The sequence below is a fragment of the Phaethon lepturus genome, unplaced genomic scaffold (genome assembly GCF_000687285.1).
Source record: "Phaethon lepturus isolate BGI_N335 unplaced genomic scaffold, ASM68728v1 scaffold2870, whole genome shotgun sequence".
NCBI lineage: Eukaryota > Metazoa > Chordata > Aves > Phaethontiformes > Phaethontidae > Phaethon > Phaethon lepturus.
Window position 1 is genome coordinate 4,535 of NW_010512412.1, and position 23,990 is coordinate 28,524.

Here is a 23,990-nt window from a genome sequence, read left to right on the forward strand (position 1 = left end):
AAGCTTAAAGATCACAGTAAGGTTCCAGACAGGAAAAAAACGGGTGGGGGAGAAAGCAAACACAGAGTATCTTTCTGTGCTGGTTACAGAGGCAAAACAAAAATGTATTTACCATGTTGGCAGAACACAGGACAGGCAAGGGAGGACAGCAAAGATAAGGGCCTCCATTTGTGTACCGCTCTTTTGAGGCTTGTTCCTGTACAGGGACTAGTTCAGCATGTAATAAAATGTATACTCATGAGACAGAGGAGTTTGGGAGGTTAGGAATGGAATGTACCAGTCTGCAACCCTTGTGCCCAAGCAAGAAAACATTTCAAGAAAATATTTCACAAACAAGAAGTTCCAGAAAGAGCAGTGAATGGACAAAGAAAAATATTTTCCTTTTTGTTTTTTCCCCCCCTCCTTAAGAAGACATCAGTGCATTCTTGGGTCAGAGAGTAACAATTCCTTCTTTAGTCTTGTATGCTACTGCGCGCTCTCTTTTTTTTTTTTTTTTTTTAAATATAATTCAGCTCATCTCTTAGCAACAACTTTAGGCACTAAAGGAATTTGGCTTCTTATTCTCTTGTAAAGCACAAGCCCCTTTTGTGTCAGCTTACGTTGTTGCAAGTGCAGAAAGGAGGAGTTTCTTGCCTCTCCTCCCAAATACCTGTCACTTTTGTAGGATAAATGGAGCTTAATTTTCAATCTCATAGTTTATGGAAGCATTTTTTAAATCATTCTATGTCAAACCAGCTAGCTTAATTTCCTTCTCCAAGCCGTCTTCTTCATGATGAGGGGCATGCCTATGAGACAGTATAGGTTTTTACACTGTGTGTAGTAGTACAGGTGCAACAAATTGGAGAAATCCTTGATCTAGATAAGGCATATGACATTACTATGAAAGATTTCCTGTCCAAAACAACTGTATTCCTAACTCCAGAGACCTACCACTAAGCTGAAATGTATGGTTTAGTTCAGCCTGAATTTTCCTTATTGGATAGGGAGGGGCTGTTAACAGAGAGGCAAGGAGATGGGGGTCAATACTGCCGTCAGACCTATCATTTTTAATTTGGTTCTTAATTGCCGTTCCTCCTTGTCTATTCCAGCATAAGCAATAAAAGAATCACCCCCACCCCCAATTAGATACCAATATGTTGTAAACCAGCGTATCTTGATTGACCATAATGGAACAATTTTGTTTTCCAAAGTGCTGAACCTAGTTCCAGTTAAGTGACTTAAAAAATGGAATAAAAATACAGCAGATGGGTTCTAGAAGTAGTAACAATTTGTTTCTAAAACCTGGTAGTCCAGTGTTGTCTGGAAAAGCATTGCACCGGTCCAGTAGAGACATGACCGATTACAGAGAGTCATCAGCAAGCCTAAAATGGAAAGTAGGCACTTTTATGGCCATGTATCTTCCTGTATCTTGCCAGCTCGGCACTTTCTTGAACATCATATAAAGCATTATCAGAGAGATCATATAAAAGCACAGGTCATCCGAGTCATACTTTTCTTGCAGTATAACAACAGGGAAATGATACTCTGAGTGGACCTCTGTTAGAGTCACTCTGGATAAACACTGTCCCACATCACACAAGCTTCCACCAAGGAGACCAACACTAGAATTAGTATGAGAAGCAAAATTATATCTTTTCTTAAAAGAATGTGTTCCAGCTTATCAGAATGAAGGTCAGTGGCAGGGCAGTGTGGCTTAAGTTGTGGTTCCCTGCTACTTACACATACAGGCATCTTTCAGACAGGCTTCTAAACTCCCGAAACAAGAATGTGGGGAAGGGATGAAAGTATCAAGAGTCCATAATTATTTTTTTTTTTTTTTATTCCCCATCCCTTACCCTGTTTTGCATTTGAGAAAGTAAGGGCTGCTTCATATTTCCAGAACAAAAATTTTCACACAACCTAGTGACAGCTGACACACCCAACAGCTAAATTCCTTTCCCAGATAGTCCAGACTCACAGTTTTAAAGTTCAGGGACAACACTGGTAGAAATGAACACAGAATTTGGCTACAAAAAACAGAGGATAACTAGGCATAGTTTAAAACACAAACAAACCCCTCCCCAGCCCCAACCCCCCCACCAAATCTCACAACCCAACACTATTCTTTATCATGCTTTCATTCTGAATGGTGAGTGTATTGGTTTAGGAATCACTCTCACATACATAAGACTAAGAGATATATGTTGTCCCATAACACAACAAATTCACCTTTTGTGAATCAGGTCAACTCTTCAGCCTAATTTTAGTGGCCATAACACACCATATACACTACTATAGATTTTTATAAAGCTTCTCCAAAGCTGACACAATGTCATCAGCTGTTTCCAGATGCAGGCATAAGCGTTACATTGAATTTTTTAAAATTAATGAACTTCAATTTTTTTTGTCATTGTAAATGTAAAAATAAGCTCTGAAATTCTGGAGAGAAACAAACAAAATACCAAACAGAAGCCCAGATTCTTAAATTTTCCCAATGCACACCCGTTGTGGGATGTTTGCAACCATGCCATGAAGAAGAGAGGCCATGCTGTCTGTGTCCTGTCACAGCCCTGGCCACCTGCTCAGTCACCGAGAGCCCAATTTTTAGGTGGCCCCAGCTGTCCATCTACTGTAGGCATCAGTGGAAGCGCTACTCAAGAACCTGACCCAAACTGTCCATCTCCTCCTCTCTTCCTCTATTGATAAACAATAGATGAGGCAAAGACCATGGATTAACTCCAGTTCTGATTGTACAGAATTAGTGCTATTCCTAATTTAATACAGAAACCCCAGTGCTAATAAAATCTTCAAATCAGAATGAGCCTTTTAAATGTCTGTGCTGTATCACACTCCATTCTTTTCTTTCATTAGCTTCCTCCACAAGCTCAGGTCAGGATGTTTTAATAGATATGTGCTTAATCTATTATACTGTTCACTCACTCCCAGAACACTGTGACTTTCAGTTAATTTCCTTATTTTGTTAAAAAAACCCACAAATTAACACCCCCCCCAAACATTCCTTTTTCCCCCCTTCTGATATTTGGAGGTTTTTAGTGCTAAATTTATATTTTAGGGCACACCGAGTACTAAAGAAGTGGAAACATTTTTCATTAATAGCACATTTTATTGTGATTAGAGAGATAAACCCCATAACCTTTTTGGAGGCCTAGAGATATCATTATTGTTTAGCTACAGATGTGTTTTAGACACTGCAAGCAGCAGAATTTGGTAGCTAATAGTAGAGATGCTGTATTTTAGACAACTGATCTTAAATTTTTAGATGTCTCAATTTACTTGCCCAGTCCAAGGTGGTATCTGTGCACATTGACTATATGCACACCTGGCTGGAGCCTGCCAAATCACATTTCTAAAAACATGGTGCAAAGTAACAGTGAAAACATAACAAAGGTTAATGGAAATCCGTTGTCGAGGAGATCCCCTGCAATTTCCTAACTCCAAATTTTGTCGAAAAGGAAAAACAGAAACACATATGAGATGCCACTGTCATTACTCAGGCAATTACACTCAGATGCAGAAGCCAAGTTTCAAACACTGAAGCAAGTCTAGGGCATGAAGGCGTTCTCACTTCAACTAAACTGTCCAGAGTATGATTTGGAATACAATGCATTACAGCTTTTAAAATACAAACAGAGAGGCTATTTATAATGAGAAATAATAGTTGCTGGCATTTTTTAGCAGTGTTCATACTCAAAAGACTCTGAAACAGGCCCCAAATAAGTAAAGTCAAGCTTAAAACTAAATTATTGTCATATGGCCACAGTCTAAGCGAAAGCTTGCGTCGGTGATTGTGGGGAAAAAGGAACAAAAAAAACCCCCATACATGAAGAAGTTACAGCTGTGGTTTGGAATGCACATGAAGTAGTTTTCTGCAGCTCAGTGAAAAACAATCACTCTTAAAGAAACAAAGCAGCAGAAATAGTGGTGTTCAAGAGCCATAACGCCCTACATTGGACATACTTAATTTGTCTTTTTGGTGAGCGATGACTAGTTCGGCATATTAAGTTTGGCATTTTGAGAGGGAAATAGTTTGGGAATCTGAAAACACAGTTAACAGCCTTGAAGTCTACAGCATTTCCTTTCAACAGCTAAAAAGATCACCATGTCTCTGGAGAAAGAAAAAACTACAAAAAGTTTAAATGAAGGAAAGTTACATTTGTGATTTATGGAGTGTTTTTTTCAAGGAAGACAGGTTATTTTTCCTAAAGTTATTCAACTTTTTCCCGCCCCCCCCCTCTCTGCTTCCACAGAGGACTTACATCTTCACTTTCCTGTTGAGCTCACGAGTCTTCATTCACCCACACGAGCTCCTGGCTAAAGTGGGACAGATCTGCATTAAACAGAAGCAGCAGCTAGAAACGGGGACTGAGGCAGAAAAGGTAAATGAAGCATTATGTCCTTCAGTTACCTGTGCTACTGTCATTTATTTCCCATTCTCTCCTCATTGTAAAGCTAAATAGTTTGATAAAGAATGAACTGAAATTGTAATTGGCATGTGTTACTGGATGCACTTTTATTTGGGTCTTTTTCCTTGAAGCACTGTTGCTTCTTTGCTAGCTGAAAACATAGTTTATGTACTACCTTATCAGTTGGATACAGTTGCCGGGAACACAGCTTTGCTCATGAGCAACAGGTCGGTGTTGTGCACTGGAGCAATGGGTATCTGCCATAAAACCTGCCCAGCAAGTCGCTTTGCACTTTTGGGCTTTTACCAAGTTAGGTCTCTCTTGAATCCAATTCCCCTTTCTCCAGGCACTCTCACCATCCTGTTAGAGTTGAGTGCTCTGCTGTAGGTTATTGGGGGGCGTGTTTTAAGTTGGTGTAACAGTAAATCAGAAAGTTACCTCTCATGAAAATTAAGGGATGCACTATTTAAAATGGTAGCCTGTGCTGACGCATGTGAATATGCAGTTTTACTACAACCGATTAAACCAATCTGGGTCAGTTTATGATACGCACTTAAATCCATCTAAATCTCACCATTATGGAAAGCGTGTATTGAAGGGCTTTTGGCTGAAATGTAAGTACCAGAATAGTCCAAGCTAGGATGTAAAGAAGAGCGACAGAAACAAGGATGAAATCAGCAAGTATTTAATCACCTAAATTGTTCAAATCCTGGGCATGTTTTCAATCCATTCTTCTATGGTGAGAAATTACACGCTCAATTTCCTGATCATCAGCGTGCTGATAGTCCCGTATTTTTTCTCCTTCTTGTATCAGCACTCTTGAGTGGGGAGCACAAAAGGTAACTTTATGGTTTAACAATACAGTTTTTACAGTTTTTGACAGCAGTACTAACCTAAGGGCTTCTTTCCCCCTTACTATTCCTGGGGTGCAGTCTCACATTATGTCACAAAATTGCTCCACAGGAAAAACTAAGGACTTGATGCAAAATTATTTTCATCCAAGTCAGTCCCCTGATCTGCTCACCAATAGCTATATAACTCGTCATGGGTGTGCTGGAGAATCCAAGGGGTCAGGAAAAGAAGGTGCATGCAGCTTTGTATACAGAGGTGATAACCATTCCCATTACCACTGCCAAACCAGTTCATGACTGAGCAACCTCAAACTGATGCTCTGTAAATTGTAGTGGTTCCTCAGCAACACATAACTAAACAACAGAAGTGGGAACTTTTGTAAGAGATGCTGGGACCATCTGAAACAGGGAATGAGTAAAACTGATCTGTAGGCATATGAAGAGGAAGACTGCTGTCAGTAGCTAGTGTCAATATACATATGTGAAATACTTGGATTCAAAAATAATGGGGTATAAGCTGGAACTTACTGTGAATAACAATACACTTAGGAGATTTTAAAATGAAAACAGTATCTGGAGACTAAATCACCTGGCTGTTTAGAGATAAGATACTATTTGTAAAGTAGTAGTATTCTGGCTTTTCAACAGGTGTGTTTAAAAAAAATCATGGCTTCTACATTGAAATGAAATAGCATTACATCCTAACAACAGGATGTAAAATAGAACAACTCATATTCCAAACACCCACACTCTTACACCTTCTGCTGACGATCTGGAAATGGGTCTACAGGAAAATCAGCAAACAGCAGGGTGACAATAAAACATGACTGTTTGGGAGGCTGCTCTAATTTACATGCTTTGCTGGCTGCTCTTCCTGCTATGCCCTTGATCCCTTCCTACACCCTTTAATATAAACTGTAATTTTTTCCTGCCTGCTAAACACAAAATTCTTGGAAAACTCTTAAACTTCTGACAGTGACTACTTTACTGTCCTGTACTGCAAGCACCTGCATGTTTTACATAATAGTTTGGCCACTAGCATTTGCAAGCATTTGTTTTTCTATCCAGCCACAAACCAAAGCTCATTTCACACACAGCATAGAAGTTGTCGACTCAAGGCACTCTACATATTCACAGTCATAACGCATTAAGGTATCACCAGCTACCAGCACCTTCTAATTAAGTGGCTCCATAGCAGGAAATAGCTGGTAAAATTAGTCAAAGCAGCTCTGATAATTGCTGATAGAGTTTGCTTATGCAAATCTCTTAAGACAAGAAGCTGGCTGACTTTTTGCCTGGATAGCGTGTGAGCTGAAAAAGTGGCAAGGAGCCAGGTTTTGAGGTTACGTGCCACAATACTTATCATTCCTTTGTTTTTGACATCCCCGACTAGCCAAAGATTCCTATAGAAAACAACCCAGAGAAAAGTGGATTAAAAAGAAGAAACACTGCTGCTTAGAGTCCTTTTGGCCACTCATAAAAAGGAAGGGTTTCACAGTTTAAGACATCAATTATAATATACAAGTCAATAGTTAAGCTTGACCATAAAGGATAAAATTTAACTCTCTATAAGCACATTAGAGATTAGAAAGACCCAAACAAGATTGTCACAGAAAAAAGCACTTGTATAGTATTATTCAGTGGAAAAACCTGTTAAAACTGTGGTGCATTATTTCTGCAGCTTTAGGGTATTTTTTTAAATCAAAAGTTAAAGTAGTAAGAAAGTAAGAGAGAAGGTTGAAGTTAGTTTCTATTTTTTGTCATGCCTGTCTTGGAATACCTAAGTCCCTTCAACAATTACTGGCGACAAAAAACAAGGGAAATCGTAAGTTCTCCTTTTTGAAACCAGAACTCAAAGCAATAGTCATAACTGGGTCATTGTCATTAAGCCTCCCTTTCCTACAAGGGCAGTACTGCTGTTGCCCTCCTTTCTAATTGGTAGTTATTTCTCAGTCCTTTCTGTCAAGTCTCATGCAGAACAAGGCTGATCCACAGAACTTAATAAAAGTATTTTTCTTCTCAAAGAAATATTTATGGGAGAAGTAGTCCCATAGACTCCAGAGAACTCCATGTCTGGCCTCACAAATGGAGGTTCACATCTGGAGTAGGACTACAGAAAAAATAGGTTGGTAGGTTTATTCCAACCATTACAAAAAGGAAAACACATGCTGCTACCCACATACCTGTGATTTCTATCTAGGTTACGTGCGTCAAGCTTGTCACGCTGCTTTGGGTTTCATCAGGGGGCACATGAAATGGGAATCTCATGTTTTGCTATATTGATTTTTTTTTAGCGTTGCTCTCAGAAAACGTACCTTATTTTCATGAGCATTAAAAGCATCTGATAAAACAATAAGTTTTTTTACCCCTGAAGACTAATTACATGAAGAGTAATAGAGTTTGCAGTTTGTCTTGCAACAGATGCCTAGCTTTCTGTCATGAAGGAAGCAAGCACTAGCAACTCACGAGTAGATACACGAGATGAAAAGTCAGCGTTCATGGCCTAAGGAAGCATTTTGGAACCTTCCTGTCTCCATCCCTCCTTCTTCAGTTTCAAAAGTTAAAAAGAAAGGATAGTCAGGATATTTAACACCAAAACACAGTCCTGGAGGAGCTTCTGGTAAACAAAAGTGGTGTAGGCACATATCTGCTAACTTTAATTGAATGGAAGTGCACTGGCTGACTAATTAATTCTCTATCAACACCTACGGTTTATTCTTTTAGTAATATCAGGCTCCATGCATTTCCTAGCAAAGTATAAATTGTCTTTTCCCCAAGGCAGAGGACAAACAACTATAATCTGGAACTCTGTCCCACACTGTTGAGAAATACCTTGAAGCTGGGCTCCACAGGAGCAACATTAGTAGATACTGCTTTGCAGGAATAAAGAGAATAGTGATGTTTGCTCTAAGAAAAAAAAAAAGGCAAGAAAACTCCCTTCAGACTTAGAAGGAGCACTGGCTCATTTTCAGATTGAGGCTTCAAGGGTGCATGGTTTAACTTCAGAGTTCTTATTAATCATTATGAATATTCCCACTGACTGTATACCACAGAGAGGAAAAAAAAAAGAGGAAAAAAATAGCTTAGTTTGGTTGACTTTTGGTTTTGATTAAATAAACTGGGACATGCTACGATCAGATGATGTTTTGGCAGGTGTTCCTACCAATTCTTGGAAGACATTCTCTGTTCGTCTTAAAAGAAAACACACCGATGTCCTGTAGTGACATTCACATGCTAAGTCACCTTCTGCAATCCCTAAGAGGCTGATGGCAAGCGCAACGAGGAAAGTGCACTGTGTGGGGAAAAGGAATGGGTGTGTAGTGGGACATCCATTAGCTTACACAAGTGGGGAGGTAAACACAAATGAAAACTTCCTCTTTTTCCTCAGTGCATCACAAGTGCATTCACACTCTGATGAAACCCACAAGTTGGGTGGGAGGATAAATACAACCTGAATTAAGTTTGGTTTCTTCTTGTTCGTTAAAAGTGTCCTTAGCACTTGCACTCCCAATTTCAGAGGAGTGCTCCTTTAGATTTACTGATGCTGCTCTCTATTGCTATGGTAGTGCCATAATTGGCATCCAGTTTAGGTCTAACTGATGAAAAGCCTTAGAAGATTCACGGGTAACAGAAGAACTTAGAAAATAGCTCTCCTTCCCCCTTCTGTGGTTGATAGCTTTTTGAGTAAAAGCCAATACTTTTTATTTTCAAAGTCCATTTTGGTTTAGATGTCATGGAGAGAACACACACATCTTTCCTGTCATTCATTTATTTAATATACAGCTCAATCTGGAGGGTCTGATAAATTCCGTAGAACAAAAAATCTTTGTGAATGTTTCTCATGAAAGATGCTTGGTAGAGTGCTGCTGTTTGTATGTGTTTGAATTCAAATGCTAAGGTACAGCTGCCTCAGATGGCATAAATCAGCTTAAGTCCCATTGACTTGAATCAAATAAGTCACAAACTCTTCCGTCACCTTCCTGGCTTTATACAACTAACCTTGATAAGATTTTCAAAGCGTTTGGTAAGAGACATTACCAAGCCATCATGAAAGGAGGCTAAACCATACTATTTCAGAATCTGGCTCACAGTACTGCAAAGCATTTTCAGGGGTGGCTCTACTTTTACATGAACCTTCGTGAGCTAATTTACTCTGCAGTCAGAAAGGTCTATGGTCAGTAATCAACTCATTGTTTCTTTCTAGGCAAAGCTAAAATCCTTCGCTGCCAAAATCATTCAGCTCCTGAAGGAATGGACTGAAACTTTCCCCTACGATTTCCAAGATGAAAAATCCATGAAGGAGCTAAAGGAGATTGCCCACAGGATCACACAATGTGATGAGGTAGGGCTGTGGGGGGAGAAAAACCGTTAAGGGGGAAAGCAGTATTTGTCAACCTTTATATATAGCTTATCATATTATATACAGTTTATCATATTATATACAAACCCTTGCTCTTGCATGCAGTATTTTCTAAGTGGACTACAGCAGCAGTTGTTAAGCTGTCAATGTAACTGCAGGACACAGGGTGAGCGATGAACTTAATGGTCCATTAGCAGAAACTGTCTATGTATAATTACCAAGTGTAAGAGGAAGAGATGAGATAGTCACGATGATATGAAAAATGGATGTGGTGCAGAAGGGAAAGAACAGTGACTATAATAGCACAATATAGTTAGCTTATTATGTACCATCCTTTGTACTTTGTTACTACTCTATACGTCTAAGTCCCGCAAGGCATATCAACTATTTGTATCAAATGTACTCAAGGTGAAGATGCTTATTATATAATAGTTCGTTCCTAGCTCCTAACAATAATCAGCAACTGTTGTGCGGCTACATTTCAGGTGACACACACAGTATTTCAACAAAGGGAGTTATATGTGAACTCTGCTAGCTAGTCAATCACCAGCCTTAGCAGCACTGAGTTTCTAGCCTATGAAGAAAACTAGACCTCACAAATGACTTTTCTAAAGCAGGTTTAGATAAAACACGGGTAATTAGTTTTGTGTTTGTTTTTGTTTTGATGGTTTTTGGGTTGTTTTGGGGTTTCTTTTCCCAACACTCACAGAGCCTACACTTTTTTCCCCTCCTTGAGAAAGTCACTGTAGATCCTTCTGTCTATCAGTAGTTAATCAAAAACCACAAGGGAGTTAATTGTGAGGTGTTTGTATGAACATGAAGGCTTACTTATATAGAACGAGAAGCTTCTCCTTGTTTTTAAGCCCATAACTTAAAGATATTTTTGAGAACAATTCTCAGGAAATAGGAAGATAATTGTTATGTGGTTTTGTTGATTCAAGTACAGAGAAAAAAGAAGGAGAACAGGTTTGACAGCACTGCATGAATCAGTGATAGGACACAATAGAATTGGGTGTTACCAAGTTGTCAAAAGGAAGTATGTCAGTTTTGTTGCATCAGCAAAGCTGTTTACCTGGATGGTACTATGAAAATGTCAGTGCCTTAGTAGGAGGGGAAAAGGAAGTAGGATTATAATATGCCTTCTATTCCCTTTACAGACAAGGGTGATGAGGTATACATTGGCAGAGAAACTACTGTGAAAGGGGACTTGGCAGAGGTTTTGTTTAGCATCTGTATCTCAATATTCAATTTCTCTATTAATTTGAACTAGAAAGAAGTTGTGACCTTTCTTTCTCCTCCCCTTCCCTCCCACTCTGTTATGTATGAATAAATTGTCATTCAAGAAAAACATGTCTTCATGGAGTGGCTCAGTGTTCTGGTGTCTAAGGCATCTGATGACATCCATTAATTACAGCATCACCCTATTTATCCCCTTAACAAGGCTACAAGTCAAGTTTGATCAGTGAAGAGCTATGCCACATTTGACCCCCAGGAAACATAGTTTGATACTGACAAAAAGCAGCTCTTGCTCTCAGTATTTGTTACCACAAGAAATTACCCATACCGTGCTTCAGCAAGGGACTATGGTAATGGTTTGGGGTTTTATTTTGTATTTTAAAGCTTTTCCAAATCCCCTTAGTACACTATTCCGCATACATAGGATAGAAAAATCAACTGACAACTCGCACAAAGTGCTTGTCCTAGTGATATCAGGCAGCATACCCGACAGCTATAGCTACAGCCAGGGTTGCACCTCAGATGAAGTAAAGTTGTGTTGTTTGACCACAAACAAGGACAAATTATTGTACACTTATTAACTTATTTGCCAAAGTTCAAAGAAAATTTAGGGTAGGACCAGTAATGAAAGGAAACTGCTAAAATTCTAAGGGCAGTTGTCTAAGTATTAAGCTATTGTGACTTTATTAGTGTCTTAAGTAAGCCATAGTTTTTCCTGTCGCTGCAGTTTTTTTGTTCACTTTCCTATAATATCTGCGATGATATCACCTGCCTTCTCTATGATCTATGTCTAGAAAGTCTGCCTCCTCCCAGATACATGGGTAAGTCAGGCATAGTGTCTGAAGTCAAATGATTTACAATAGAAAGCTCAGCATACCAGAGAGCAGAATTAACACTTGATTTTAGTCCCCCCACCATGCTCCCTTGGCATTTCTGAACACTTGTAGAACAATATCCGAAACAGCTCCAGCCAGCTGCTGTTCAGCAGTAATCCAGTTGCTTCAAGATGAGCTACACTGCCTTCAGCTTTTAGTTTGATTTCACTTGGGAGTCAGATTATTGGCTTGTAAAGCAACATTCTGACACTATTATTGCTTAATTACAGCATGCAATATACAAGTATTTGGTAGTTACCGTCTCTCACATCTGCTACATAATTTCAGTCATCACTGCACATTAGTGGCTTCTTTGAGTGATCACAGATTCATTACCATTCTTTCTAGTGTATCCAGTTGACTGGCAGAAACCAATAGAGCAGGTTGTAAACTAACAGTTAACCTGGTGGCTAACTTCAAAAGAAATAATTTGCATGAAAGCAAAAGAACAATTGTGTGGGAAAAAGGAGGACTGTCTTTTGTAGAATTAGTTTTTCCAGCAGCAGGAAGAACAGGGTTGAAGAACCTAGGTCATTTAAAGCAGAAACAGGAGGGATGGAGGAGTGGGAAGGCAATCATTAGCTCTTCCAGGTTAACCTCAGAGAAATGTCTATAGGACGGACATAAACAAGTAATGGCAGAAAGAATTCAGCTTGCCTTAGTTGTCAAGACACTGAGCAGACAGATTATATTTCTGTGGATTTGCCAGTATGTATCCTTATAGATCATATCTTTAAGTCTGCACCTGATGAACAGAAAGGCATCTTAGTTGTCCAAGAACATGATGGGTGTTGCGTTCTTACCTAAACCTTCGCATACTATAGCTGTTCAAAGCCCAGCCAGAGTATTTTAGGAGTATATTCCTGGACATAATGTGAATTCCCTGGATTCTGCCTGGGCTAGATAGACTTGATCATCTGCCATCTCAGCAGAGATTAGGGGATGGATGCTTCATGCAGCAGCAAAGACACAAGGGTCATTCATGCGTTAGAAACCACAGTCATGAAGGAATTAGGGCTTCTTCCACCCAAAAGGTGGCAGCATCAATAGCCCAACTGAAGCACATCTACACTGATGCACGCAGCATGGGCTGACTTTGGCCTGTTTAGGAGACTGATTGACAGACTCCCTTGGGAGGCAGTCTTGAAGGGCAAAGGAGCCCAGGAAGGCTAGACATTCTTCAATAAGGAAATCTTAAAGGCACAGGAGCAGGCCGTCCCCACGTGCCAAAAGACAAGCCAGCAGGGAAGAAGACTGGCCTGTCTGAACTCAAGAGCGGGGGCGGCGGAAAAAAGGTGCAAGCAACTCAGGAGAACTACAAGGGTGTTGTGTAAGGTTATGCAGGGAGAAAATTAGAAGGGCCAAAGCCCACCTGGAACTTAATCTGGCTACTGCCATAAAAGACGATGAGAAATGTTTCTATAAATAAGTCTGCAGCAAAAGGAGGTCTAAGGAGAATCTCCATCCTTTACTGGATGCAGGGGGAAACATAGTAGTCACAAAAGAATGAGGAAAAGGCTGAAGTACCTAATGCCTTCTTTGCCTCAGACTTTAATAGTAAGACCAGTTGTTCTCTGGATACCCAGTCCCTGAGCTAGAAGACAGGGACGAGAAGCAGAATGGATCCCCCATAATCCAAGGGGAAATGGTTAGCAACCTGCTACACCACTTATACACACACAAGTCTATGGGGCCAGGTGGGATCCGCCCAGGGGTACTGAGGGAGTTGGCAGAAGTGCTCACCAAGCCACTTTCAATCATTTACCAGCAGTCCTGGCTAACCAGGGAGATCCCAGTAGACTGGAAGTTAGCAAATGTGAGGCCCATCTATAAGAAGGGCTAGAAGGAAGATCCAGGGAACTACAGGCCTCTTGATGTGACCTCAGTGCCAGGGAAGGTTATGGAGCAGATCATCTTGAGTGCCATCATGCAGCACATATAGGGCAACCAGGTGATCAGGCCCAGTCAGCATGGGTTTATGAAAGGCAGGTCCTGCTTGACCAACCTGATCCCCTTCTATGACAAGGCGACCTGCTTACTGGATGAGGGAAAGGCTGTGGATGCTGTCTACCTTGACTTTAGTAAAGCCTTTGACACGATTTCCCACAGCATTCTCCTGGAGAAACTGGCTGCTCATGGCTTTGACGGATGTCCTCTTCACTGGGTAAAAAAACTGTCTGGATGGCTGGGCCTAGAGACTTCTGGTGAATGGGGTTAAATCCAGCCAGCGACCAGTCACAAGTGGTGGTGCCCAGGGGTCAGTATTGGGGCCAGTTCTGTTTAATGTCTTCATCAATGATCTGGACAAGGGGATCGAGTGTACCCTCAGTAAGTTTGCCAAGTTGGGTGGAAGTCTTGATCTGCTGGAGGATAGGAGGGTTCTGCAGAGGGGTCTGGACAGGCTGGATGGATGGGCCAAGGCCAGCTCTATGACGTTCAATAAGGCCAAGTACCATATCCTGCACTTGGGTCATAACAACCCAATGCAACTCTACAGGCTTGGGGAAGAGTGGCTGGAAAGCTGCCCAGCAGAAAAGGCCTTGGGGTTGTTGGTTGACAGCTGGCTGAATATGAGCCAGCAGTGTGCCCAAGTGGCCAAGAAGGCCAACAGCATCCTGGCCTGTATCAGAAATAGTGTGGCCAGCAGGAGTAGGGAAGTAATCATCCACTTGTACTCCGCACTGGTGAGGCGGCACCTTGAATACTGTGTTCTGTTTTGGGCCCCTCACTACAAGGCAGACATCGAGGTGCTGGAGCATGTCCAGAGAAGGGCAACAAAGCTGGTGGAAGATCTAGAGCACAAGTCTCATGAGGAGCAGCTGAGGGAACTGGGGTTGTTTAGCCTGGAGAAAAGGAGGCTCAGGGGAGACCTTACTACCCTCTAAGAACTACCTGAAAGGATGTTGTAGTGAGGTGGTGTTGGTCTCTTCTCCCAAGTGACAAGCGATAGGACAAGAGGAAAGGGCCTCAAGTTGTGCCCAGGGGATGTTCAGATTGGATATTAGGAAAAATTTCTTCACCAAAAGGGTTGTCAAGCACTGGAACTGGCTTCCCAGGGAAGTGGTTGAGTCACCATCCCTGGAGGTATTTAAAAGACATGTTGATGTGGTGCTTAGGGATATGGTTTAGTGGTGGATTTGGCAGTGCTATGTTAACAGTTGGGACTTGATCTTAAAGGTCTTTTCCAACCTAAACAATTCTATGATTCTATCAGTGGGTCTGATCAGAACGAGAGCACACTTTCTGGCACTTGGTACATAGACAATCCAAGAAACCTTGTGCAAGCAACTCAACCACCTTTCACTATACCCACTTTTAAGGTTGTTTAGCCTGTTGCCTTCGAAATGGGGTAGTAGCCAAAAACTGCCACAAGGAGCAGGCCAGCCAAGCAGGTGAAACAGAATAGGGAAGGCAGGCAGGCATAACAATGTCATTATGAAGTTGTGTGGGCAGTTAGGGCAAGTTCATTTGTCACAGGATGATCAGCTCAGATAAGATGAAAGAAAATGGATAATAGGCATTTGTTTTTCCCAATCAAAAAAAAAAATCTTTGGCAATCGTGCATCTGCAAGACCTAAATGTTTTTAGCAGTCGTTGTTTCTGCCTTTTGCTTAGGAAAATGGAACAGTGAAAAAGATCATTAGCCAGATGACACAGAATCTCCTGATGGCCCTCTCTGCACGGAGCCAGTACCAGGAAATCGGAGAGAAATTCCGGCAACCTGTTACTGACAAAGGCACCATCCTCAAAACCAAGCCACAGTCAACTCAAAAGGACATCCTGAGTGTGTGCTGTGACCCTCTGATCTTGGCACAGCAGCTGACCTATATCGAACTGGTGAGACACTAATTTGTGCACATTATTTTCCATTTACTAAATACACTCATCAATATGAATTATGCTATGGCTTCACTGAAAGTCTCCAATGTTCTAACCAAAAAATACCAAGTAATGAACAACACCAATTAGGTACACTGATGAAAACACCTCACGCGTCTACACTGTAGGAAGACGAAAGTTACCAAAACATTCTCCTAACTTTGCTTTACGAACGTGTTTGTCACTGAACTGCCTGATTATCGGTACAGTGACAATCTCTCATCTCTCCAAACACAGGAAAGGGTGAGCAACATTTACCCAGAGGATCTGATGCAGATTGTCAGCCACATGGACTCCTTGGATAATCACAAGGTACAAGAGGGGGTACAGAGGGAAGAAGAAACAAAAGTAAAGAACCAGGGTAAAGAACCTCCGTAATTCAAGTGCACCCTGTGCAAGAAAGGCTGACATTTTCTAACCTTCTTTAAGCTAATACCTTAAAAAATATCCAATAAGATTTTATCAAAACATGAAAAGGAAGTTTATCCTTTGGTATGTTGACTTTATCGTGATACAGGATAGGATTAACATGTGGCCTGTTCTCTTACAGTGTCGAGGCGACGTGACCAAAACCTATAATTTGGAGGCCTATGACAATTGGTTCAATTGTCTCAGCATGCTGGTGGCTACAGAGATTTGTCGGGTAGGTATTTGCAGAAAATAAGATAGAAAAGTGATCCTGGCCTTAAGGACAAAAGGCAGGCAGTCATGTAACAGAGATTTAAACATTAGCAGTGCAGTCAAAGATAATGGCATTACTCAATCATTAAATTATTTGCATGCTTATATGATTAAGAGTTCATGGCTTTGCATATATTCTCTAGTTTTGTGTATCTTCTATAGTAGCATTAGTCATGCAGTGAAATGGAACTTGTGTCGAGTTTGAGTTAGGAGCTGTTTTAGATTTTTTTTTTTTTTTAAGTATATCCGTAAATTCTCAAAGATACTTATCTTTAAACACAGGTGTACCAATAAATAGCTGTCTTTCCACTGCATTTAGGTATCGTTAGCACTGTCATATATTAATTTTTGTCACAGGAAAATCAGGAATAAACCTTCTTCAGAAGTCTGGAAAGTAGACTACTGGGGAGATTAAAAAAAGGAGGGGGAACAGCCTTATTAGAGGTTTAAGTAACTTATCATATATAATAAGCAAAGAAAAAGAAATGGAAGGTATACACATTAAAAAAAAAGTTTCTGGGGTAGTATTCCCTGTCTTTTTAGATACCTATTAATATGCACGAATCCTAGAAAACGGGAAGGTTTCTTTCTATTCCTGGTTGGTCAGTAGGCCTTCTGTGGAAATCCAGATGTCTGCTGCAGTTTCATGAAGCCTGATATACTGATCTTAATCTCTTAATATTTTCTGCTCTCATAGAAACTGGTTACAAAAACACACCAAAGACATCTTCCAGAGCTGGCTGGTATGGCTAATACATTTAGTAAACCAGTCAAACAAAAAGTTTTAGCATATCAAGGGCTAAGCCAAGCCATTGATTATTGAACCATTTTCTTTTGATATGGCACAGAAACTGAAGTACTTAGGCAAGAGGGGTTTTTTAAAGAAAGAGAATTCCCTGGTGAAACAGTCTGCAGTCCCCACTCAGGAACGATTTTTGTATAAGCCGAACCAAACTTCTAGATCTAAATATGGGAAAGATTTTGATGAATGAATGTAATCTAGACAATAATACCACCTTTAAAAATAACAAAGAACAAGAGAGAGAAAGATTGATGGCTTTTGGAAACAAAGGTTGGAGACAATGCTATATATTAATTTTGCTTTGCCATTTATAAAAGAGTCTGCAAAGCAGATGTTCAGTATCACTTGCTAGATCCTTTGCATGAGTAGGAATTTGTATATTTGATCATCATCACTACCTGCTCTCAAGAGGTCATTTAAGAGTATACACAGTAAAATTAGAAAATCAGGACATAGCAATTGTTCTCTCTCACATTTAGGTTACATGCCCGTGATCTTAAGTCTGTCTACTGCTTTCCCCCCTTCTTCAGAGGTTTAATTTTTTTTTGCAATTTTTTTGCATATACTCTTTCCAGTAGCAGCTTCATGTTATCTCCCTTTTCCAGTGAAAGTGTCCAGCTTGTTTAAACAAGATTCCCTAAGACATTAAACTTTATGTATAAACAAAAATTTACACTCCCTCACAACTAGACAAATGATTTATAGTAGCCCCAAGTACTTCTGCTATTTTATTAAAAATTAATCTTAACAAAATACCCTCAGGCCTAAATCATCATAAGATTTAGCTGGATAAAGTCTTGAAATGCCTATTTAATCAACCTGTTACAATGCCTTTGACTAAACATTCCATCCAAAATTCAGGCCATCCCCTTTCCTCCTAACCAGTCTTGGGGTTTGTTTTGGGTTTTTTTTTTCAGGTTGTAAAGAAAAAGCAGCGTACAAGAATGGTGGAGTTTTTCATTGATGTGGCAAGAGAATGCTTCAATATTGGAAACTTCAACTCAATGATGGCTATTATCTGTGAGTATCCTTAACACAAATGACAAAAGGCACTTCATTTTACAACCTGACTGGCAAGACTGTGCTTATACATGCCCTAAACTGGCAGACCACATCAGCATGCACATATCTACAGGGACAGTATGTACCAGGGACAGATTAATGTGTGGGTGGGCAAATGTTACCTACAACTTTTGTTTGTCAAGCTGAACCACCTTCCAAAATGTGTGGTGCTGATACATAAACACAGACTTATGTTAGCCCATATACTTTTTCAACTGTATTTTTTCAACTCTGTTGTTTCTTTCTTTGTCTCTTCTCTCTTCATTCAGCTGGCATGAACTTGAGTCCTGTGGCACGGCTAAAGAAAACTTGGTCCAAGGTCAAAACAGCCAAATTTGATGTTTTAGAGGTATGTATAAAGTTTAGACTTTCTATATAAAGCCACCAAATAGTTTCATCCAAACATCTGTTGTGGAATTACTAAGTCAGAAATCAGAGAGGCACCTCTGTCAGTGGTTGCCAGCATATAAACATTAGGGAGAGCATTTCCTGAATTTCAGACTCCCTACTTGCCTGAAAAGAAAAATGAATGCAAGTTTTCTTTAGATTATTTCTTCCTAGCATATTTTTTCCAATTGAACATCAAGGTAGTTTTCACTCAAATGAATGCCATTTTGCTACCCTTAAAACTAACTAGGTACTCCATCTAGTGGAGATCTGAATGAAAACACAACTTAATTGAAAACATCCATCAGAAAGATTGACAACAGCAAGTTAAAATTTTGGTTCCCCTCGCCCCCCGGCCTTTTCCTTTCAGTCTTCCATTAACCACTGAAGCAAAGCATAGATGTAAAGCCAGTACAGAACCCTCCTTTCAGACAAGACAGGAGTTAGAAAAACCTGAATCGAGACCTGATCAGTATAAGGTACTCTGTCTCGAAAGTTTAAAAAGTGGCCCAATGAATTCATAACGAACTCACTGATAGTTAGATCAAAGCTTTTTATATTTAGGAAGCATGTATTACTTGACTGCCTTTTTCCACCCCCGCATAAAACCAGCACCACATGGACCCATCCAGCAACTTCTGTAATTACCGCACAGCCTTGCAAGGAGCAGCACAGCGATCTCAGACTGCCAACAGCAATCGAGAGAAGATAGTCATCCCAGTTTTCAACCTGTTTATTAAAGATATCTACTTTCTGCACAAAATACATACAAACCGCTTGCCTAATGGGCAGATAAACTTCAAGGTAGGACTTTGCTATTATAGAAATTATAATACTAGTTGGACACTGTACATTACAAATATTTGCCAGTTTTGAACTTCTAGCTTGTTATATTACAAATTCCTTCAGCATTGCTGTGATCTAGACATAAAGTGATATCATTATCTAGGGGAAATGATTTCACCAAATTTCTGTGAAAGCTAGTGCTTGCAGTTGCCATCTTTATAGTACCTATCCAGCAGATCCACAATTGCATATACAGAAGAGAATCCATAAAACTGCTGGAATGTAATTGCCTTTAGCTAAAAGATTAGCTTTAAAATGTACTGAGAGATTATTTTTTGTTAGTTTTACATGAAGTGGGACAGATGTACTGCAAAACACAAAATTCACATAAGCAGAACTGATCGGAATAACACTAATTTGTTACCAAAATTGATACATGAGTAGATTGAGAAGAAAATAAGCATTTCAGAAGCCAAACCCCCAGCATTTAAAAAAAAAAAAACAAAAAACTTAATACAGAAATAGTCTAATGTTAGCTAATTGGAAAGGGAAATTTCTTCAAGAAACATTGTACTCCTGCAACATTTAAAGGGAAGAACTTGAAATCAAGAAGCATAAAAATTTGCCACTCCTCAGTGCTGCACCCTGCCTTATGTTCAAAAGGCATCGGGTAAAGTGGAAGGCAGTAAAGAATGGAAAGTAAGCTTTTCTGTGTCAGCAAGCCATCGTATCTGATGAAATTGTAATAGGCAACTTTACCCTGGATCATCAGCGTTACCTGATTTAACCTCATCAGGTTAGCTAGTTATAAATGCTACACGGCAACCAACATAGAGCATTTATCAGGTCTGCAGAGGAGTTTCTACAGGTTCTGGATCCTCTCTCCCTGACTAATAAACATACATGTCCAAAAGACCACAGCCTGTTAAAAGTACTTTTGTAGTTTTTTGCCATTATTAAGGCTGGGGAGGGGGCACACAGAATGTACAAGACAAACCCTAAGTAATTATTCATTTCTTAAAATCCTAGGAAGGAAAGGATTTATAGTTTAGTTTATATAACATGTAATTTCTATATGTTATTTTAATTATTTCTTTTAAATTTAAAAAAGTGCTTTCTGAAAAGAATCAAATATGTCACATTACTTTTTAGGTTTCCAACCTTCAACTTAAACGAAAAGTAAATAAAAACCATTTACTAACGTGTTTGGCCCACAGGCTAATTTAGAGCTAGGACACAGAAAGCAGGCCAATAGCACTTGATTGTATATGAAGGACAGGTTGATGATGAAAAGAATCAAATGCAAAAGACCAGGCAGTTAGCAGGGATATGCTATTCTAAACTTCAGAGGCTAACAACAGATGAGGAACTAAGAACAAGAGGGGGAGATGAAGGGAACAGTGAGAAGAAAGAATAACAAGGAAGAAGACTGAGTAAGGGATAATAAGAGAAGAAGTAGGAATAAGAACAAGACTGAGAGGCTCTGAAATGTAAAAAAAAAAAAGAACTAGTATTTGAAAGAAATAAAAAATTATTTTAGTAATATTCCTTTAATTTCCTCATGCAGAAGTTCTGGGAAATTTCAAGACAGATTCATGATTTCCTGATATGGAAGCAGGTTGAGTGCCCTTTTGAAAAAGACAAGAAGATCCAGAGCTATCTACTCACAGCACCCATTTATAGTGAAGAAGGTAAAATCTTTTATTGAGCATTATAGTGAGTCTTCCTACTTCTGGAAATGCAGATTAAAAAAGTTAGCATGCAAAAAAAAAAAATACAAGTATCTATTATCACTTCCATATCGGCTTCTGATGAGAACGAACTTCATTATGAAGTCTGCTAAGTTACATATGCTATGTTGTACCTTTTACTGGTTTTTTTTTTGTTAGAGAACTCATGTATCCAATTGTTCTTACTTTATTTACTAGCTCTGTTCATTGCATCCTTTGAAAGCGAAGGTCCAGAAAACCACATGGAAAAAGACAGCTGGAAAACACTCAGGTATGAAGCTTCCTCAGAACATGAGTCTTTTTGCAGACATACACAGGCACGTGATCAATCAGCTTCCTCCCTCCTGTTTGCATATCCAGCTTAAGACCATTTTTGCCCAAATGTAATTATTTTTCCTTCAAAATTCAAATCTGAAAAAAATCCAGCAGGGCTTGGATTTTGATACAGCTTTTCCAGCTAGATCAGTTCAGGCTGCAAGATCACTGCTGGGACTATGAAAGAGAACATGCTTTGTTTAGGCCATCACATACCGTAAAAGAATCTCCATTTGTAGCAGTTTTCAGATATGTTTTTCACAGGGGAACAAATAGATAGAGATACTAAGGAAGTGCTATCATTTATCATACCCGCATACTTACAAGTCTTGGAAGAGGATGAGGTTTTATATGAATACTTGAATTTTCAGACTACTTTTAAAGGAGGAAGTCTCAATGACTCCTCCTCCCTCCAAGAGGGGGAAGCACCTATTCCATGTACATGTTGAGATCAGTTCATTTAGATGAGATTTCTTCCAGTACTGAAGCCAAGGCAGAAAGAGAGATGTAGACCTTTGTAAATCATGTTAAACATTTAGATTTGACATATCTGTACCAGATAAAGAATGAAGTCTGTATGTCCTGAGCTGCAGTTGACCTACATGATGACTGCATTGTCCTCAACAAGACACTTGTTTCCCAGTGATCCCAGTATTTCTTAGGAAGTCCACAAAAGCTATTCACTCATAACACCCATGTAATGTACCTTGCATTAAATCCGATACTGTTTAACAAGCAGTAGTTTAGGATAACAGAGGAATGTACGTTATTTGCCTGAGCACATCTTAAGGGTCTGAAGTAATGTTACGAAGGTTAAATTTTCATTTAATTTAAAGTCAGTATCTTTATTGGAATTAATAGACAGGTTCCAGTTTATAGCAGTTGAAAAATCTATCCCTTGAAGAAAGGCTTCCAGCTAATGATGCAAGGTAGATCTATTACCAACCTTTACCAAGACTGCAAAATTTTTGTCGTGATAGAAGAGATAATTTTATTTTTTTATTACTACTACTTCTAGGACAACTCTGCTTAATAGAGCCTGAGATTTTTGGATCCCATCTGCAGACTTTGAAGCACATCAAATAAATGCGTTTTTACAACCTGAAAGATTTGGACTGAGCTAAGAAAGACCTCACTGGCTGAGGTCTGTTTTGTATATACAGTAACTTTTATGAAATAAAATGTGGTAAATATTTCACATGTCAACCTTAAGGCACTTAAGTGAAAGGTTTTGGTTTTTTATTTTAAATAAAAGGGCAGGGCCCTGTTCTCAGAGATGAAATGTATCATGAGAGATGGTATCCTCGGGGAGATCTCATTCAATCAGCATCCAAATTTTTATTTTTTACTACTTCCACCAAAAGAAATAAAAATTAACACACACACATCCCAACTAAAGCCAGTGTTCAGGTTAATAAACACTCCATTGGACCAGTATCCTACAGAACACTCAACATGTCTTTCTAGCTTTGAAGTGAAGGGTCTCCTTCAAATAGGCGATACCGTTCACATGTGTTAGTAAGTGTTTGTAGAGTCAAGGCCTTAGACATCTGCAGTAAGCGTGTTCCTCTCCTACATCAAAAAATAGTGCCTTACAAGGTACTGATATCGTTTAGTGTACCTTCTATTATGCTGGACTGGAAGTAAAGAAAATAAAAATATGGATGTCTTGAAACCAGCTACAATGTACTTTTTCAATAAAATGGAGAATATGGCACATGAAGTAGAGTATACCTGCCTGTAACATTGATGGTGCAGCAAACATATTTTTGTTACATGATCTAAAGAGATAAGACGGGGTAACTGCTGGAGGAATGTGCGTTTGTGTGTGAGTATGTGTGCGTGCATGTGTGAAGATGCACATATATCTAAGTTTTAATACTTCTGGGAACTATCCTTTAAATTCTGGCTGTCAGAATAGTTTGTGCTTTCCTTTTTAAAATTCAGGGATTTGTTTTGTTTAGTGAAAGATGTCTAACCTAGATTATCTCTGCAAAACAGGCTCAGTATGTTTTTTCCAAAAACAGTTTTTGCAACTTAAAAATTATGCATGAGCTAGGGAGAGGGAAGTAAACTCAGATGTCCAAATTGAAGTCAAGACTGAAATTTCCAAAGAAGCTTAAGAAGATTTTATCACCACTGAACTGGGCATTTGATTTCCTTGGTTCCGTTGAAAATGCTAGTCTGCACTTACAGGCAATTAAAGCAAAGACCAACTTACAATACAAGCTTTTTCTAGTATTTTGCAAGCCATGATTAACTGTCTGGACCAGAACCCATTGAAATCTAAGGGAATATACTATAAGAAATCAGTCAAACCTTTGAACCCAGGTCAATACCAAAATTGGAGGTGATTAGAGGTAAACCTGCTGATGTCTACCATTTCTAATTTCTCCTTTTAGCCTTGAGTTTACTCCTAAATTGGCTACCCAAATGAGCACCTGAGGAGCTTATGTTAAGATTCAAAATACTCATTTCCCGGAAAAAATACACAGTTCAGTACTTAATTCAGAAATCTGCTAAGAAAGGGAAAAAAAGGGTCAGATTAAAAACTGTTTTGTTTAATGAACAAATTATTACCCATTACTATCTACTGTCCTTTCCAGTATTTGTTCTCTTAAGG

At 39.4% G+C, this 23,990-nt stretch overlaps 1 protein-coding gene across 2 annotated transcripts in view; it reads left to right on the forward strand.

The window, feature by feature from the left end:
- Window positions 1–22,618, forward strand: part of RASGEF1A (RasGEF domain family, member 1A) — a 25,061-nt gene extending 2,443 nt beyond the window's left edge. Inside the window, exons 2-12 of one of the 2 annotated variants that reach the window (XM_010286691.1) lie at window positions 4,248–4,376; window positions 9,459–9,596; window positions 15,341–15,562; window positions 15,842–15,916; window positions 16,155–16,247; window positions 18,005–18,107; window positions 18,419–18,498; window positions 19,149–19,340; window positions 20,890–21,013; window positions 21,251–21,323; window positions 22,386–22,618. In XM_010286691.1, the coding sequence (XP_010284993.1) occupies window positions 4,248–4,376; window positions 9,459–9,596; window positions 15,341–15,562; window positions 15,842–15,916; window positions 16,155–16,247; window positions 18,005–18,107; window positions 18,419–18,498; window positions 19,149–19,340; window positions 20,890–21,013; window positions 21,251–21,323; window positions 22,386–22,410 (1,254 nt within the window). In that variant the 3' untranslated portion in view covers window positions 22,411–22,618. The remainder of the gene's footprint in view (window positions 1–4,247; window positions 4,377–9,458; window positions 9,597–15,340; window positions 15,563–15,841; window positions 15,917–16,154; window positions 16,248–18,004; window positions 18,108–18,418; window positions 18,499–19,148; window positions 19,341–20,889; window positions 21,014–21,250; window positions 21,324–22,385) is intronic. The other variant, XM_010286698.1, reaches the window with a different exon arrangement.
- Window positions 22,619–23,990: the final 1,372 nt, after the last annotated feature.